Below are 19,865 nucleotides of genomic sequence, written 5' to 3' on the forward strand. Positions count from 1 at the left end.
AAATACAAAATATAAAACACAAAATAATAACAATAACAAAATCAAAACAAACAAACAAACAAAACCCTGCTCCCTCCCAATGTCACCAAGAATGTCAAATGATCTGAACATGTTCACATTGACTAACAGGTTTTGTCCTGTTCCCTATATCATATTTATTTAGCAGAATTAGGGCAATGTTCAGAGTTTTCTATCTATCTGTTAGCAAGACCAGCCAACACTATTTGCTCTATGCCACAGTACCTCTCTTGACTTTTAATAAGGCTAGTTCAAACATCATGACCTCTATGTGAAGGTTGCAGAAGGATTGTGGAGGTTTCTGCATGACTGCACTCCACTCAGGGAATGCGACATTTGTAAGTGTCTTGCACAACATGTGATGGCCTGATCTGCATATTCTTGGTGACCATAAATCCTGAAGAGAGAATTCTCCATGCAGTTGAGGTGTCACATATGATAAAAGGGTTACAAATAGTACCCCCATCCATGATAGTCTTCATCAAGGGCTATAACGAAGTGGCTTGAAGGTAATCATTATTTCACACAGATCATGGTGGCTGCCATTTTCAATGTTAACTTATGTGGAGAGAGAAAATGCTCAGTCTGTGAGGAACAAATGGAAGATATTGCAACTTTGAAAAAAAGAGATCTAGACCAGTAATACTTGATTTATGTTTATAAATGTGTTTGGAGTTTTTCAATTTTCAATCTCAGTTCTGAATTTTATGGCATATTATTTTTAATGCTGAATATGTCTGTGACATACTTCTAAAGGGTTTTCATCTTTAACTTTGTTAAACTTTATTTGCAAAATAAAAGTTTCATTTAGCCTCGAGGGGGAACATACCAGAAGAATGGCAAGCAACATCTTACTTTCAACAATGCCAATGAGTGGAAGCATAGTTTTACCTTGAGTTTTTCTAGGTGATCCTGGAGAGAGTCAATCAGCAAATCCCCCACTGGCTGCCAAGAGCCCTTGAGAGCTTCAGCCTGACGTAGTTTCAGGTCCAGCTCATCCATTGCCTCCTGAAGCTCCTGCAGTCTTTCAAGAGCTTCATCTATCTTTTTTTGCCATTCAGTGGACTGTAGATTAAGTTTATCCCATTCTGTTTTGACCTCATCTGCTTGCCTTCGCAAGAGTCGAGTGACATTCTGGGCTCTTTCCTCCAGAGGCAGTTCTAAAAGTGAAGTTCAAAGACAGTTAGATCTTGTATAGACTAACTGTACACAAATGAAAAGAACATTTGAAAGTTATCAGCTATGTTTCATATAAGCACAAATCTGAAAATACCTCTACTATTAATGCCCACTATGCAAACATTGCAAAAGCAGGGCACTGATTCAGCCCAGATCATGACTGCTGCTTTCAAGTAGTCATGTAATCCAGTTTTTCCTGTGCTACTGAAATGGCATATGACTGAACTACTCAGAAACCGCAGTGAGACTGCAGCTGTAAAGTATGAACTGGTTCCAATTTTGAAAACTAGCAAGTTATTTTAGTTTTAAGGTCCCTCACCCTTTTGGAATAATAAGTTGTGTCTCAAGAGATAAGAAATTCTAAAATTGATGTGTAATAAATTGTTCTAAATGCATGGTGAATTTGCACAAAATTGTTTTGCCTCTTGTTGAGCTGCATTCATAAATATGCAAATAGATTACTGAGTGCTTATGTCTTGCTCATCCTCCCCTTTCCCTATCTAAGCTTCCAAATATGTAGGAGATGCCCTGACACTGACAATAATAATTTATGGATCCTTTAGTCATTGCTTATCCCTCTATCAATATGTTATTACAGCTCTACATTCAATTACCTCGAGGCTCCTGGTAGAGCTTTTCCAGTCCCTCCAAAGGTTGTTCTGCTAGGAATAATCTCACTGTTTCAAGTGCACTCGAGATAACAGGTTCTTTAGTTTTCAATTCCCTCTTAAAGGCCTGTAAAATGAAACAATACAAATCTAAACTGGCATGCTAGTTGTTCATTTTGTCAACTTTTTCTACAATGTTTCCTGTATTAATTTCAGCCAAGTTTATGTGCAACAAAAAGGTCAATGACTGAAAGAAGCAAGGAAAGGTGAAATAATTTCAGAATTCTTCTTCACAAAATAGACATATTTCCATTTATGAAATAAAGGCGGAAGAGAAAATCTAGAACACTTCAGGGCTGTTTTATATTTCTCAGACCAGTGAACATATACTGTGCTGCAAATGGGAAGGCACACCGATTAAGCTGTTTGCTGTTACACTGAACCCCTTCTGTGACTAATACCAGACTTCGTAAAACTTTGAAATCTTGCTGCAAGGGACAAGGTTTTAGGTGGTATTACGTTGAACAGTGCTGGCACAGCTAATGCTGCCTGAGAGGCAAAAGATTTCCTAGAATGTAAAATGAAATCCACAGTGATCCATAGCCGTAACTTTGTTGTTGCTGACAACTTTGTCACAAAAAGTAGTTCAATAGTATGACCATGATAACACTTTGCTCTAAGTGGAAAAATTTAGTAGACTTGGGCTACTGTCTAAATAAGAATGCTAACTACTAACTGTTCTGCAGCATATATTGAACACTGATATAGATGTATAATTTACTCAGTAATAAAAGGTGAAGGAAAGTATTCTTCTGTGCTGTTTTTAACACTTGATTGGGAGCCGCCCAGAGTGGCTGGGGAAACTCAGCCAGATGGGCGGGGTATAAATAAATTATTATTATTATTATTATTATTATTATTATTATTATTATTATTATTATTATTATTACCGTCATAGACTCTATTGCAGTGCATAGTGAAACTTAATGGTAGTAAGTCATTTTATGTTCAGTGGATCTTACTCCCAGATATGTGTGCACAAGATTAAGTATTATTTCAAAATCCTACACATATTTTCTCAGAACAAAATTTCATTGTGCTCAGTGTAGATTACTCCTTGGTAAGCATGCATAGGATCGAAACCTTACTTTCTTAGAAGCAGGTTGCTTGAATATTTACCTGCTTCTTGTGCACTCCCTAACTTTTATATTTCACAAGCTCATCGAAAAAACCTGGGAGAGAGAGGAGATCCCAGTAGACTTTAGGGATGCCAAAATCATCACTCTTTTTTTTAAAAAAAGGTCATAGAACAGACTGCCAAAATTGTCAAGGCATCTCTTTATTAGATGCAGCCAGCAAACGTCTCCTAACTATATCCGAGGAAACCCTTCCTGAATCCCAGAATGGTTTTTGACCTTCTGTGGGGACAGTGGATATGATTTTCACTGCTCAACAGCTTTAAGAAAAATGCAGAAAGCAAAACCAACCCCTGTATATGGCATTTATTGACCTGACTAAGTCCTTCAACACTAAATTGCACTGCCCTGTGGACTGTCTTCTGAAAATCAACTTTACTGTACACTTGCAAAACATGGACTACTTATAAATGCCATCTCCAACTCCTTGAAAGATTCCATCAGCAGTGTCTCCGAAAAAAATTACACATCACTTGGGAAGACAGGCGAACTAATACCAGTGTACTGGAAGAAGCAAAGCTCACCAGTCTCAAAGCAATGATTCTTCAACATCAACTTCATCAGACTGGTCATGTTATGCGGATGCCTGATTATTGTCTTCCAAAGCAACTACTCTATTTCAAACTTAAAAATGGAAAGTGTAACGCTGGTGATCAACAAAAGAAGTTCAAAAACTCTCTCAAGGCAAATCTAAAAAAATGTAGTACAGTCATACCTCGGGTTGAATATGCTTCATGTTCAGCGCATTCGAGTTGTGCTCCGTGGCAACCCGGAAGTAACGGAACGTGTTACTTCCGGGTTTTGCCGCTTGCGCAGACGCTCAAAATGACGTCACCCGCATGCACAGAAGTGGCGAAAAGTGATGCGTGCATGCGCATACATGCCGTCGCTAGTTATGTTTGCTTCTGGATGTGAACGGGGCTCCGGAACGGATCCCATTTGCATCCCGAGGTACCACCGTATAAACACCGACCACTGGGAAACACTGGCCTGGTATACAAACTCAAGTGAGATAATTATTTTCAAAACTGTAAAGCATGATGTTATGTCCCTTCTCCATGCTTTTATTTGGGGTTCTAATGGAAATGGAGTATGCAAAGCCATTACACAGAAATAGCCTAAGAAGCTGAAGCTGTCAAAAATCTAGTGAGTCTACTTCCCCTCTGCTAAACTGTTCTTGCAGAGAACATATTTTCCTATAATTCATCCTACATGCAGTTGCGACTCTTAAGCCCTTCATCCTTATACTTCATCCTAATACTTTTTGTCCCCAGTCTGGAAATGTAAGGTCAGTTACAGCAAAAGAATGTTAAATCAGTGTCACTAATTTGTCAGCGTTATACTTGGACAGGCCATTCCTGCTGTATTGTTTTTCTATACTAGGATCCTTTTCCAAATTGTATATTAATTCAACTGTAGTGGCTACTATTGATGCCTTTAATTGCCAATGAATGACTTTTTTTTTAAAAAAAAAAAGTTTACTAACAGAATTTATAATCATAGCTTCCTGACAATTTCATGCCAAAAGAAAGCTGACTATCATTGATAACAAAATTAGCCCAAATGTATGGCTAATTTACAACCAATGATTTCAGGCTAATTTTATTGAATTCCTGAACTTCTTCCACAGTTTGTGGCGACTGCAGAGGAAATCGAACACACATAATATATGACCTGCCAAAAGAACAAGTAAACTACTTTATTTAAGCCCTTCTATTTGTCATGAACACCTGGGCTATAATGGCATTCTGCCCACTATCTTAATAATGCATACATTGATTTGCTCATCTCAAACCGTCACTAGGATCTTGTAGGGCTCTCAAGGGTGACTTTAAATCTCTTCAACTAGAAAAGAAGACACCTCCAACTAGGAAAGAAGACACATTCAAATGAGTGATGAAGGTAACAAAAGAGGAAGCTATGCTTTAATGACAAAAGCATCCTTTCTGTCGGGGATGTATTCTTTTGATATTTTATTTTAGTGGAATTTGAGAAAGTAGTGGTAAAATGGATTTAAATTAACTTTTCTTTTAGTACCTCACTTAAATTTTTTATTTCCCCATCTGAACTAAGTTTAGCATTGTCAAATGAAAAGAGAACATTGTTACTTAAGGACATCCCATAATAGACCCAAAACTACAAATTTCACCAAGGAGAAAGAAAACAGTTCTAGGTTTGGGGAACTTGAGGGTCCAGGGCACTGCTGTTGATTTGGGTACTGATGAAGCTTCAGGGCTGCATTCTCTCTCTCTCTCTCTCTCTCTCTCTCTCGCGCACACACACACACACACACAGAGAGAGAGAGAGAGAGAGAGAGAGAGATGTTACAAATGCCACATGTTTCCAGTACTATCCTAAGAAAACTGACACTGAGTTGGTTCACATGAGATGTTAACCAACCTATGGCTTACCAAAACTGCACAAACATGTAAGCTCCTCAAGAGGAACTAACAGCCAGAGAAGTTGTGGTTAAGCTTCCTTCCTACTAATCACAAGCTGTAGCAAAGAACTTACCCCAACCAGGTTTGGACAACACAGTAAGCCAAACCTTGGCTTAGATCAGGGCAGCATGGTTGAAAAAAGGACTAAGGAGGAGCTTCACTCCACAGTTGTGCCATCTCAATACATCTAGTTTGGCTTGCTGTGGTGTACAAACCAGACCATTGCAAAACTACTCTGGGAACTTCCCACTTGAAGAAGAGAAGTGCATGAAAGGTATTTTTTCAATAACTGAAAATAATTTTATGGGGTCCTGAGACACCACTAATGCTTGTGGCTATGACAAAAAGGTGAAAAAACAGAAACAAGCAGCCCAGTGACATGATGAGGATGCAACCTGCTGCCTCCACAGTCATCAAACATTTTTTCACTGCACCCACAGCTTGCATGTGGCCCTTGGAGGGTGAAGAAACTGAAATTGTATTGTAGGGATTGCAAAGGGCGGTCTATTTAAGCATTAACAGATGTGTCAATACGGAAAATTTATAGGGCAATACAAGGTCTCCTCAGTTCAGAATATATACTGGGGTGGGGAAACAGAAAAGTACAAATAAAAATCTATCAAAGGCAACCTTAAAGCATGTCTTACTTTCCACCCTTTCCCCCTAAGAGACTTTTGAAGAATAGACAGGATGACCTAAATTTGAGGATTATCTTTTGTTCTTTTTGTTCCACAGGGAACCAAAGTGCCAGTAACTAGATAGGTCTTATATTCTGCTATAAAAGTTCTGCTGCAAGGGGTGTGTATGTGGGGAGCTTTTACAAACAACTGAATGGTGGATAGCTTTGATAATCAAGAAGAAGCATTATTGTGACCACAACATATGGATCCCTGTAGGTGTGACAGAAAACAGAAGCACGTTCAATGCTTTTATAAAGTCAGACATAAGATTTGGTTTCTGACAGCATGCATTTCTACAGCATTTCTTACTCCCCAAGGCATTATGAACTTAACACTGATATCAAGACTGCAAGGGATCAATGTGGCATGGGGTTTGCAAAGTACTTAATTCAGAGATGTCCTAAAATAATCCCAGAGACTTAAATGGTGCGTCAGTGAGACCAATCTAAAGTAAGTAGACATGGCGCATGACTTTGAGCCTTAATGACTGCATGCCCTCAACTTTGAGACAGATTGAGACAGCTTTATAAACATTATCAATCATTATATAGTCATACTGTGACACTAAGGGACACTAGCTAAAAATGTCAAACATTTATAAAAGGAGAGGTTGCACAGAAGAATTAGTTGTCCGTAACCTAATAGTGAAAATGTTACCAGGAAAGTAATTTCTTTGGGGTAGCTGCTTTATTAGTTTCTGTTTTATCTTCAGTTTTCTTGCTGAGAAAAATTAAGAGTTCTGAAGGAGGATAGGATAAAGGAGGATAGGATAAATCTGGATTTCTTTATTACACCCAGCCTTTCTAAAGGCAGTATCACACGTTACATTCATCACTTTCAAAAGTAGCCATGAGTATGTTGGGCTTGATTGTAGGGGATTCTGAAGGTCTCCCAGGGACAAACAAGAATATGAAGGGAATTCGCAGGAAACATAACAACATAAGAAGAGCCTAGTGGCCCATCGGTCCAGCATCCTGTTCCTACAGTTGTCAACCAGGCAGGACATGAATATGGCAAGCAGGACATGAATATAAGAGCACTCTCCCCTTCTGTGGTCTCCAGTAACTGGTATTCAGAAGGATCAGAGGCTCTGCATTCAGAAGGTCAGAGGCAGTGCATAGCCAGCTAGTAGCCATTGATAGTCTTCTCCTCCAGACCTATTTGATAGGAAGCAGGAGCTACTGGCCACCTTTGTTGTATGCTTTTTCTATTTCTCTTTTAGAAGAAAACTCTCCCTACAGGTTGACAAAGATAGGAGCAAGTACAATTGGATACTAAAGGAAACATAAGACAAACAGAGAAATATGTGCCCCCGCCCAGCTATCTGATACAGACATAACATTGGTGATTTCTAAACAGAATGTTAAACTATGGTTTATTGCTATGTGATATAGCCTAGGCTCCTGCACTTTCCCCTTCTTCCTTCCTTCCACGTGGCCAGAAAGTGAAGTTTTTGCTCTTATTTAATTGTAGCTCTTTGATCTATTCAACAAATTTATGGATTGTGGTTTAACACTAGCTATGACTAGGGGTTTTTTTAAAGCCAAATTTATTCATTCCTAACCTTCTATTAACCTTCTCCAAACAGACCCTACATGCACTGCAAAAAACTGATTTTGAATGTCCATACCCGATGGGTGTCATTCTGTTTTTGCACTGTGGGAAGATCTCCACCAATGGGAGCCTGTCGCTTTAACTCATCTTCTTTCAACTGCAGCCATGCCAAAAGTTCCTGAAGAGAAAGGTGTAGTCGTCTCCACTGGTCAGAACTGGCTTCTAGATGAGACCTGGAAAATAAATTAGTGTATTTATAATTTTCAGACTTATCTTAAGATCACACCGTCTACCACTACTGGAGAGCACACCCATGCTGCCCAGGCCACAAATTAATACATTTTGCTATTACAAACATGCTGGCCTATGCAAATCACTGTACCAGGCTACCAGCAGATAAGGTAGTAGTAGAGACACTACCCATGCTGCTGAGAAGCCAGGTTTCTTCGTCCATCAACTGGCAGCTGCTATCCCATTAGGCTATATCAGAGGAGGAATAGAAGGAGCGTAGCACTACTCTATCAGCACTGTTGAGAGACCAGCAACTTTTGGCTCCTACTCTTCTTGAATAGTTTCCTTCTTAGGAAAACACCAGAAGAATGGGCAATCAATAACTAGCATGTAAGCTTGCTACCTTCCACTCCATTTTTCTGTGTCAGGTCTTTCAAGATTGTAAGCCTGATGGCAGTGTCTGTATTTTATTGACGTGTAAAACTCTCAGGAAGCCCATTTCAGCTAACGGGTGGGTTAAAATTCTAACAATAACAACAAGTGGAACATTTATTTGTATAAGATCCTGCACATATAGTACCCACTGCACAATGACATTATCTGTAGAATCCATACTGATTTTGTAATGTATGGATTCATAGAATCATAGAGTTGGAAGAGACCACAAGGGCCATCGAGTCCAACCCCCTGCCAAGCAGGAAACACCATCAGAGCACTCCTGACATATGGTTGTCAAGCCTCTGCTTAAAGACCTCCAAAGAAGGAGACTCCAAAGAAGGAGATTCCTATGACAAGAGATTAGTTCCAGTGCAGAAATGGAAAGAACAGGGTATGACAGTGTGGTTTTGACCCCACACTACACAGTGAATTTGAGGATTTTAAGAAAATACTGCTTAGAGGATTACAGATTATAATGACTAAGAATTCCATATTGCGTTCCTGTATGTCAATAACAAAATTCTCTTTCATTTTAAATGGTAAGAATTGCATTCAATCTCTTGCCTAAAATTCACTACTATAAACTCTTATTCAAGCCAAAAACCTACATTCAAAAAAATAAAAATATACCTGATGTTTCCATCCTTTGAACACTAAGAAGGTTATAAGTGTATCTTTTATTTGAGTTTGCTATTAAAAGTAAAAGGCTGAGCTTTGCAAGCAAAAAGTGCTGAAACAAAATATACTGTATACTAGTATAGTGATTAAATAAAGTGGATTATGCACGATAAATTAGCACATCAAATAGCTCTGAAACAATAGGAAAACTTTAAAAATCAAGAAACCCATTCAGGGCTGCCAGAATTACAAAATTCAGGTGTTGTAATTTGTATATTATTTATCTCAGATGGAGGTGATCAGTATGATAACAGCTTAAATTTGTTGTTGTTGCAAATGACTTCTTCCACTTCTCAACTACAGGACATGAATTGTTCCCAATCGAAATGAGACTGAGTGCTCCTATTATGAGGAATAAGGATCCAACTCTTTTTTTCTGCCTCCCACTTTTTTGAGAAATAAAGATTTAAGCTTTAGCTGTGTTTCCCACCTACATGTTGTGGCTATACTAAACCCCTCGTTATAGTTACTGTTTCTCCAGTGCAAGAATGTTCTTTTATGTTTAATTCAAGAAGACAAAGCAACCATGATAAACCAGGGTTACTATTTTCAAATTCATTAATGTCACTGGTATCAAAATGGCAACAAGTGAACTATAGAAAAGCTCCTTTATTAAAGGCTAACATGCCGTGTTTCTTTTCTTGTACCTCTTTATTTTACTAAGTTCATGGGTTAAAAAAAGGACATGTGGAGAAATATTTCAAAGAGCTATATTCCTTTCCTTATGGCTTGCCTATAGGGAAGATCATTTTCTTCTTACTTCAGCCATCAATATTTTTCAGGTTCACATATTTATTTTTAATGACTAATGTTATGAAGATGGTTTCTGTCATTACACACGCACACAGACTCCTTCAGGGCTACAGCTGCACAAAGCTAATATTTCATATATAACTTTGAAAAGGCTTCTGCCTTTGGCCACCCCTGAATCTCACCTATATACAGAGTACAAACGGGCAAAAAAAGAGTGTCTGAGAAGACTGCCTTGGAGGTGGAGAATTTGTTATAAAACACTGAGATGGTTACTTTAGATGAGAATTTTTCAGCTCTTTGAGCTTTGCTTTTCCAACAGTTCTTTTGTACCATTGCCCTTTATTATGTGTCCCCCTATCCAAGAAGGCAATTTGCGTCTTTCTCCTTTAAGATTTTACAAACTCGATTCTGCATCTCCCATGGGAGGAATGTTCATTGGGCTGGAGTACATGCACACCTGCTTGAGAGAAATTTTCACTGACACCCATGCTACATATTTACAGTAGGTGAGTTTAGGGGTGTCCCCCCCCTGCAATTTATTGTTAACTAAGTGTTGCTTACGCATGTAAGCTTTGAGCAGTGTCATCCTCATCTAAATACTGGCCCTTACTATTTTCTCATTTAATCCTGATTTTACCACTGTGCAGAAAAACTGGTAAAATAAGAAAACATCATGGAAAAAGTAAATCTGGCTTAAACGATAGTTTAAAAAAACCCATATGGGGTGGCAATTTGATGAACATGATGCCATGTGGACACAATGAAAGACTTGCATGCCTGGGAAGCATCTAGACCACAGTAAAGTGCTATGCAGAAGCAGCAGGTGTCAAAGCTTTGCCCATGTCAGTCCTTCTGCAAAAAATACCCAATTACAAGTGAAGGCATTCAGATTTCTGTTCAGAAACCATTTCACATATAAATGCCAAAACAACTGCATTAGCCATGATTAAAATAAGACATCTATAAGGCATCAGGTGTGGAAGTGAAGCTGTCTGACCCCCCCCCTGCAGCGGCTCACATTTTCCCAAAACCAAGTTACAACCCCCACAGCAGGTTGTCTCTTCTGTAGTAGGAGCTGCTGCAGATAAACGTTCAAAGGAAGTTCCAATTACACATATGATGATGCCCTTTCTAAACATAATCAAGCTCTTTTGATTTCATATCTTATTTGGTTTGGGGGTATATGGGTATATGGTAAATACAGTATATGCATATTTAGTTGGGAGTAAGCTCAACTGAACCCAGTGAGGGTTACTCCTGGGTAAACGGAGCTAGGATTGGGCTGTGTTTCATTATATTTGCTTAGAACAGTGTGAGAAGCCATGTCTGTCAGTATAAAATAATAGCATACATTTCAGAGAAAGTGTGGTTGCTGGTTAAGCATGCTTAATCTCTATGTGTACATTCTTATTGAGATTATAAAAAACTCATCAACTTCCTTGCATCCTTCAATCCCTTACGTATAAAGAAAATTAATCATTCTTACACAGTAATTCAGTGCTTGAAATTGCTTAAATTACTGCCAACCAGCCATTTTAGCCCAATTTGAACAAAATAATGCTATAAGAGGGGGGCAGGATAATTCTTTCCTCAGATTAATTCCCATATCTCCCCTCCACCCTTGTCTTTTGAGCCCTACCTAACATTTAGAGATTTTTTCCTAAGTTCACTCCATCTGAAGTTCATGTTATCCAGGCGTCTCTGCAACAAGGCTGCATCATCAGAACCTTCCAAGGATCTCAAGATTTTCTGTCCATTTTCATCCAGGCTGTGGAAGATATCAGTATGGGTTTCAATTTCTTTCTGAAGTTCCTATGAGGCAACACAGAACAAATACATAAAACACTGGCGAAGAAATATGCTAGGGATAAGTTAACAGAAGACATTAGCAATAAAGGTATATTTTGCAAACTCAAATGAAAATAACACAGATTCATTATCAATAGTGTTTTAGAATAACTAAAACATTCATGTTCCCAATTTAAATTAATCACTTTGAATATATATATATATTTAAATTGTTCCTTTACTTTATGTTATTCATTCCAAATGAAAAATAAACTCTTCTATATACTATAGACTGTGTGGTGGTTTTAACAACAACAACAACAACAACAACAACAACAACAACTTATTTATACCCCGCCCATCTGGCTGTGTTTCTCCAGCCACTATCAAGCTAGGCATGGTAATATTATTTTATACTGGCATGGCACTGTATTAGTCAGAGAGAACTATACATTTCAAAACGCGCAAAAGCATTTACAGTTATCGTTGGGCTCTGACGTGTGCCAGGGAGGCAACAATTGCTTATGTCATCATGCCGGTGAGAATAAAAACAGAGACACCAAAGCCCTCAGGATCCCAGCCAAATCTGACCTTTACATGGTATGTCTTCCTGTGTAACATTTTCAACTTGAACCAGAGGCTTCAGAGCAGGTCTTGCTGAACAGAAATCCAAGGAAAACTAAGCTACTGCAACAGCAGAGCTTTAAAATGCCAAGTTCAGTTACATTCCATTGACAGAATGCATTTCAGAGCACAGGCCTCAACAGTCAATAGTAATAAACAGTCACTTTGTACTATGTCAAAACATCAGTCAGGGCCATGGCTGTAGGAGGAACGGAGAATAGCCAGAAGGACCCAGAATGCACAACTGGCAGCTTATGCTGGACTGCCAACTTTTCTTATCACTTTGGAATTGCAAGCCAGAAACTTTTTAAATATTCATGTTTCCCCTTCATTTTTAGCCAGGCAGCAACTGCCAAAGGAACATTCTTTGGAGAGCTAACTGCCTGGTACTCACATTCCGATCTGCCTACATGCTGAATGGAGTCTTTGTGTATTATCTATCCCACACTGTGATTTCTAAAAAATATTTTAGCTCCATGAACTTATAGATTTATTCTGGGGGTCAACGCTGCCTGCTCATTAGAATCATCTTATATACAAAAACAATAAAACTATTTCTTTCAAAGTTAGAGGGGAAGTGTTGGAGCTGTCAGCATGCTGGCTGTGAGCAGTCCTGGATTAATAATTCGCCACTTTAGACAAACAATACCTTATGTCCTTGAATTAAAAAATATACTGCACAGTGTTTCAGTAGTAATGGTGGTGGTGGTATTCTTTATATTTAATTTCTTAGTTGCCTTTCTCAAAAATTGGCCACAACAGCTTACAGAAATGTAAAATGCTGAGTTTAAAAGCAATACTAAAAGCGTGCACGGCATGAAAATTAATAAAATTAAAAACTGCAGAAGATATGGAAAGAGGAATAACTTGTGCTATTTTCAGTTAAACTCATTGCTGGGTAATAAGTGTATGAGGGTTCACTGGCAAATTCCTGTTTGGTCTTCCTTTGCTAGTGGAATAAAGATTGAACTGTTAATTAAAATGTTATTTATTTATTTATTTATTTAATATTTGATTTGCAGACTAATGTGACAACCTCCAAAGTCAAAGGTTCTGTGTGCACTGTAGAAGTGAACTGCTACCGTATAAACGACATATCTTCAAGGTTGATGCAAATATAGCTAAGCATGCCTATATGGTAAGAGTTTGGGTTCAACTCTATAAACATTTGCACTAGCAAAAGAACATAAACGGATGTCCTCCCTTTAATTTTGATACTGTTCTTTGTGGTGACTCTTCTCCACATTTTGCTCCGCCTGCTTTCAAATTGGCTTATGTCCAGTTTGCTACAATTTTCCATTTATGTCTCCCTCAACCCCTTACTGCTTACACAACACAGTGTTGACTACAACACTGAGGACTCTTGAAGCAACTTCATGCATACACTGATTAAACTGCAGAAAACAAATATGTGCTCGTGTAAACTGCTCTTACTGAAAGGGATGGGAAACTGTGTCAAGCTGTACATGCACAGCATCCTGAACTCAGTCCAAAAATAAAATAATAATAATGGAAGAGTGCTGGATCATTAATGCACTTCAGAAACTAGTTGAGGATCACAGTATTTCTTTTCATCTCTCAGTCAGTACAGTGCTGCAGGCTTTATAAATGTCAATGAAATAGTCAACATGTGGTAACTCTTCACTTCTTTAAGTTGCATGTTTACCTGAGCATAAGTCCCATCAAAATGAGTGGAGCTTATTTTTGAGTAAGCAGGTATAGCAGGTGACTCACTCAGAGGTAGGAGTGTGCAGAGGCCTGGTTCATGTCACTTTTCCGCTCTCCTCTTTGAGGGGGAAGAAGCATGGGAGCCAGGCCTTTGCACAGAGATTACACTTCATACAAGATGCTATCTGTGCTGTGGCCTTCCACAGATATATGTTCAAACATGCAAGCAAAGCACCACTTTGGGAATATATGAACTGGGGCTGAGTTTACAATAGGACATTCAAATCAAATATCACCAGGCCTGAAAAATCATTGTCTTTTTGCAGTATGGTAGCGCTGCAGAGAGCTTGCTGGGGAGACCATGCATTAAAAAGGGACTCAAAAATAACTTAAAGAAGGTTTTAATTACAAAAACAAAAACTCCATTTACACTAAATACACCAACAAACCAGACCCAACCACCAACCCATCCCCCAGGGTAATGGGAGAGCTAGGTGCTGCTCCTTATATACTATGCTGACACACCTTAATCAAATACAACTCAGCAGCACCTGCTATGTTTCACAGCTGTAAAGCTGGGTCTCGTTATCTTGCTCTGGCCCTTGCTCTGGCCCCTTAAAGACATACACATTGGGTGGAACAATGATGAACCTTTACATTTAAAGAAACCATTCAACAAAAATCACCTTGTGGTAAGTGCATCACTTTGGATGCCACCTCACTGGCTTGTCAGCAACCACTCTAAACTGTACAACCTATTGGAGCAATATTTGAGGCTTTATAAAAGCAGCAGCAACAACAACAGCGAGAAAAAATACATTCACACCCTCAGTCACTTCAGACTAATCTCAAGATAAAATTACACAAAATGCTGTTACTTCTTTGAAAAAGATTCTACATCAAGATTAATGAGGCCCAGCAAAGCTTTTTTAGCTAGATGTTGTGGCAAGTGTGAAACTCTCCAGGGAAACCCAAACATAAAAAATGCATTAACAAATAACTTTTTCAGAACATGGTCACACATAAATATGACCACATGAAAATCCATTAACACTAGCTACACTGAGGAAAAAGGAAAATCACCGTCATATAAAATTCATTCTCAGAATGTTTATGTACTACTTATAGTTGACCTGATAGCTATGTCCCTCATCTGCTAATCAATCAGTGGCTGGACAAGACCTTTATTGTCTTTCTTAAAAAGAAGAGGAACAGGAAACTTCTAAGTCCATACAAAACCAACTAACTCCAGTGCCACCTAGTGATTCAATCTTATAATGATACAATCCACATATTTTCCTCTTAATTAAAGGGTTGTTGTTGTTTCATTACAAGGAAGAACAGTTAAGCTTTGTGGAGCTTTGTGGCAAGACATATGCTATGTCGTTTCCCCTAGAAAACTACATAGCATTCTCAATGCTAACCAGATGCCTATGGGAAGTCTGCACAAAGAGACACGATTCCAAGAGTACCCTCTCAACTTGTGCTCCCTAGCAACCTGCATTCAAAGGCATATTAGCTGTGATACTGGAGGTGGAACACGTGTTTGCTTCACTAATAGACATCCTAAACAAAGTCCCCAGGTGTCTGTCACCTGTGTTTCATTCTGGAACACATAAGTCATGTAGTTCTGGAATTTTTCCCACCAGAGCGTCACTGATTTGCAGGATAGCTTATCAGAAATAAGAAAGTAATTGATGTCAAATCACATATTATAAGGACTATATGAAAAGTGACATATGGCAGCACACCTTAATTATTTTCTGACAATATCCATGAGGCTGATCAATCAACTTCATTTTTTTAATATTAAAGAGGACCAAAAACACTTCTAATACTACATTTAGAAGAACTGTGTGCTTTATATAACAGTACAATTAAAGATGCATGCTTAACTCAGTTTAAACTTGTAAAATAATTCAACTAAAGCTTTCCCAATTAATTAGTGGTTCTATTGTGTTGGAACAGAGAAGGTATAATAAGGTATTAAACAAAGTGATAGCTTTTGTTTATTGAATTATAAGCTATTTTGAACTTCTGTAAATAAATAAATAGGCATTGCTACTAAATTTGATAAATTGGTTCAAATATGATTGATTGATCAATCATCTAAATTATTTAATTAACTGAGTAGCCTTATGTATAAACATAAACAAAGGCATTAAGACTGAAAGGAAACAATGACACCAGTATTTATTATCAAGGGCTCTGCTGCTATTTTTCATTTAAAATGTATGAGTGAGTTACATCTGCTCTGGAATATTCATGCTGATTAAGTACCATCCAGAGAGGTTGGGTGTGCCTGATTCTCATCAAGTTTCTAAGGAGACTTAACTTTTCAGTTTGTCCCACTGAGCAGTTCTTGCAAATGTATATTTCCTATTGGGTCCTCTTTGGCTTTGTTAGCAAGTCTCTTCTCAAAGCTGTTTGTCTATATCAGTGTTTCCCAACCTTTTTTGGGCAAAGGCACACTTGTTTGATGAAAAAAATCTCGAGGCACACCACCATTACAGCCCCGTGACATCAGCGCACAGCGTCACGCCGGGAGGGACGCACGAAAGTGTAAGTTTCAATTTTTCCCCCTCCTGTGTAAAGGGGAATGCACTCTGCTAAGTAAAGGCACTTGCCACAGCAGCGTCAACGTCACAGCACCCACCGGCACCCAAGAGAGAAGGGGTCTCAGCAGCCCTTTTGCCAGGAAGAGGAGCAAGAACGAGAGGAGGAGGAGGAGGAAGAGGAAGAGAGTCCCCCCCAAAAAAACATTCTCCTTTTGATCTTCCTTATTTGCAATTCCTCATTGCAAAACAGCGGTTGATATACAGCTGATTTTTTTGTTATTACAGTCCCCACCCCCTCACCTAGAAAAACACCACCTGTCAATTTTATTATTATTATTATTATTATTATTATTATTATTATTATTATTATTATTATTATTATTCCCCGCCACTCTGGGAGGCTGAAGCCCTTTAAGGCTTCCTTCTGTCCACTCTCTGTGAATTACCTGCCCGGAGCGGGTTTGGGGGGGGGCGCTGCTGCCGGTGTCCTCCCCGTCGAGTCTCGCCTTGCCCGGCGCGTGGCGGCCGCCCTTTCCCACACTCTGCCGGCTGCGCTGCCAAGCCCCGCGGCTCGGCCTGTCAGCGTTACCGGGCTCGGCAGGCGGTAATTCCCGAAGAAAGCCGGCGGCGCTTGAAGAGCTGGCAAGCCCCCATTTGCATGTCTGTTTTCCACAGCCCTTGGAGAGGATTAAGTTCCCTCCTTCCTGCCGGGGAACCTCCAAGCTTTGGGGGTGGGGGGGAGGAGGCAGCAAAGCGAGGCAGGAAGGAGAGCGCGGCTTGGCTCCTCGCCGCCGCCGCCCCGCCTCTCGCCGCCGGACTCACCCGCCTCCCTCCAGGCAACATCTCGCGGCACACCAGGCAACATCTCGCGGCACACTAGTGTGCCGCGGAACAGTGGTTGGGAAACACTGGTCTATATGGTATATCTATACACCAGCTTCTCTATGCACTGCAATTATCTGTTGAGTCATTCCAAAATAAATGAATGATCCTTAAATTTATTAATTTATTTTAATTTATGAAGAATGCATTCTTATGGTCCATGAGAGAGTGTCCCTAGGGGGCCACAGGATTTTGCTGATATGCCCGGAATTAAATTGTAGGTGGAGCAGAAGACACTGAGCTCATCGTTGAATGGCAGTGGCTCAGATTTCAGGAAAATGCATAAAATGCCTAAGCACTTCTCTGAAATTATTACTCTCAAACACAATGCAAACTCAGTAAAAAACAAAACAAAAAGCTAATCTAGATATAGCTGTAGCCCACATCGGCATGCAGGCTGTACAAAAATTCATTCTAGAGCTGCTTTATCTGATACTCTATTGTTCTTCATTTTAGCAAGCTATGTTTAGTGCAAGAGAATCTTTTGTTTTATGAGAAGAAAGATATATTGTAGGCCTTTCAAATCACTTGACTAAAAACATTTTTTCTTCTGCTCTGTAAAAGATATCAACATTTGTATGATATAATGTTAACATATAACATAAATATTAACCAACATAATATAATCTCAAAAAATGCATGCCAGTAGAAAGTGTATTTTAGGACAATGTATGCAACAAAAAACGGGCGAATTTAACTTACTGTTTGCCTGGAGTCATAAGAAATATATCAAGAGCTGCAGATTAAAGACCCCCCCCCAACAATGACTAAAAAAAATACCATAGAATGCAGCATTGCCTCATAAGAAGTCCCAGGAAAACAAAATAAAGTATGTCACTATTATGTGTTTCCTATTGCAGTGAAAATGCTCTTTTCTTCTCCTAGTCCATCAGTATAACATTTTGGGGGGTTTATCTCAACAACATTTACACAGCAATTTCCATAATGATAACATCTTTTCAATGAAATGTTAAATGCAATTAAGGGGCAGATATTATGTGTTAAAAGCTTTGTTGTGAAATGGCTATACATCATCATGTCATCAAGCCTCTTTTCCAACCAGTCTATGGCATGACCTCAATTCCAGTTTGGTATGATTACATTGCAGAGTTTCATGTTAATGACTTGATGAGAAAAGATAGATAAAATTGTATCTCTCTCCTGCAGAGATAAGCCTATGAATATTGCTAAAACATTTCCAGGATCGAACACCATTTTAAAAAGATAACAGAAGATGAAACACATCTCCAGAAAAAGAAGCAAATGCTGACAGGTGAAAGCTAAAAGAAGAGCCTTTCAAAGATGATCCCTGAAATCTTAGAAGCTATTGTGATTTCAAATAAAATTGTTGAAGAACTAAATGATGTATGGATTAGACTCTAAAGAAAAAGAAAGGGCAGCTCAAACATGGTGGTAAAGAGATTTAAAATAAAGGAAATGAAAAAGTCATATGCGTTGGTACATTGCTCCAATCCTTCCATTTCTACTCTCCCTGACATCTGTGTCCTTGGAATCACATTGTGATACGACCTTTCATCGCCTTTGGGAGACACTGCATTGATTTCTTTTTTAATCTAACCCAACTAATTTTTAATCCCATAACTTTAAAGATCAGGTCTCAATGCTGCCTGCTGTAATGGGAGAGTGTATGACTTGACTTTTCTTTGGTTCATTCTGATGGAACAAGGCATCAGTATTGCTTGTGTTGCATTGTGATATCAGCCCCTCTGTGACCCTTACTCTTGCTTGCGACTCTTCCTGACTCTATAAATTGAAAGGAGGCAAGTATTGATAAGTTATCCATGTGATACTTGGAAAAACTCCCAAACTAATAAATGTCAGTTTCCACAGAGAGCATATTTCCTCTAAACGGACACTGATGTTAGCCCAGACATAATTTATGCCATTTTAGAATTAGCAAGGCAAAGGTTATTTACTCCAAATGCAGAAACTCAACACTAGATAGCTCATGGACACAAGATGGCAATCATTAGGCACATCCGGCAGGAAAGTTACTAACTTTTAGTTCAAAAAGAATAATTTATTTTCCCATTTCACACCATTACTGCTGCTCCTATTTTACATGCACACCCGAGATGCAAAATTTAATTCATGATTGATGTTTTGAGTAGTTTAACTTGCACATAGTGGCTCCAACAATCTTCGACATAATCAACAGCACTCTCAAGGAACAACTGTAATGCTCCATTGGACATTGGGCTAAGGAGGACTAAGTGAGATTTCTATTGCCTAATCGTTCATTAGGGAGAACCTAGCTTTCACAGCCCTTGGGTTATGATCACCTTTCTATTCACTCCGTTGTGGGACTGCTCATGAGAACAGGGAAAAGTTATTTGTTTCTATCTCTACCTTCCAAGTCAATAACTAATGTGAACCTCACCCACTTTTGCTATTGCTAGGGTCTTAGTTTCTTAGATCAGGAGTGTGAATATCTTAGTCACGTGCAGCTGTGATTTTATATATGATCATATGCTTCCCACATCTATCACTGTGACATTACTTTATGTATGCTTTCTTGTAATAAGCAACATCTTTTTAATAAGTCTAG

General features: G+C 38.9%; 1 protein-coding gene and 1 long non-coding RNA gene across 26 annotated transcripts in view; one reads left to right on the forward strand and one right to left on the reverse strand.

The window, feature by feature from the left end:
• Positions 1-19,865, reverse strand: part of DMD (dystrophin) — a 1,010,042-nt gene that overhangs the window by 177,770 nt on the left and 812,407 nt on the right. For 23 of the 25 annotated variants that reach the window (XM_083498284.1, XM_083498278.1, XM_083498289.1 and 20 more), the window contains 4 exons: positions 11,416-11,588; positions 7,753-7,909; positions 1,812-1,932; positions 910-1,178 (listed from right to left, as the gene is read on the reverse strand). In XM_083498284.1, coding sequence (XP_083354410.1) covers positions 910-1,178; positions 1,812-1,932; positions 7,753-7,909; positions 11,416-11,588 — 720 coding nt within the window. Of the gene's footprint in view, positions 1-909; positions 1,179-1,811; positions 1,933-7,752; positions 7,910-11,415; positions 11,589-12,155; positions 12,553-19,865 lie in introns of those variants that run through there. The other 2 variants (XM_083498293.1, XM_083498294.1) reach the window with 2 other exon arrangements.
• Positions 12,069-18,710, forward strand: LOC310704638. The gene is made up of 3 exons (XR_014524938.1): positions 12,069-12,164; positions 13,211-13,326; positions 18,464-18,710. It is a non-coding gene; the product is annotated as an uncharacterized lncRNA (long non-coding RNA).

The sequence above is a fragment of the Podarcis liolepis genome (genome assembly GCF_965112155.1).
Source record: "Podarcis liolepis genome assembly, chromosome: 4".
Lineage (NCBI taxonomy): Eukaryota > Metazoa > Chordata > Lepidosauria > Squamata > Lacertidae > Podarcis > Podarcis liolepis.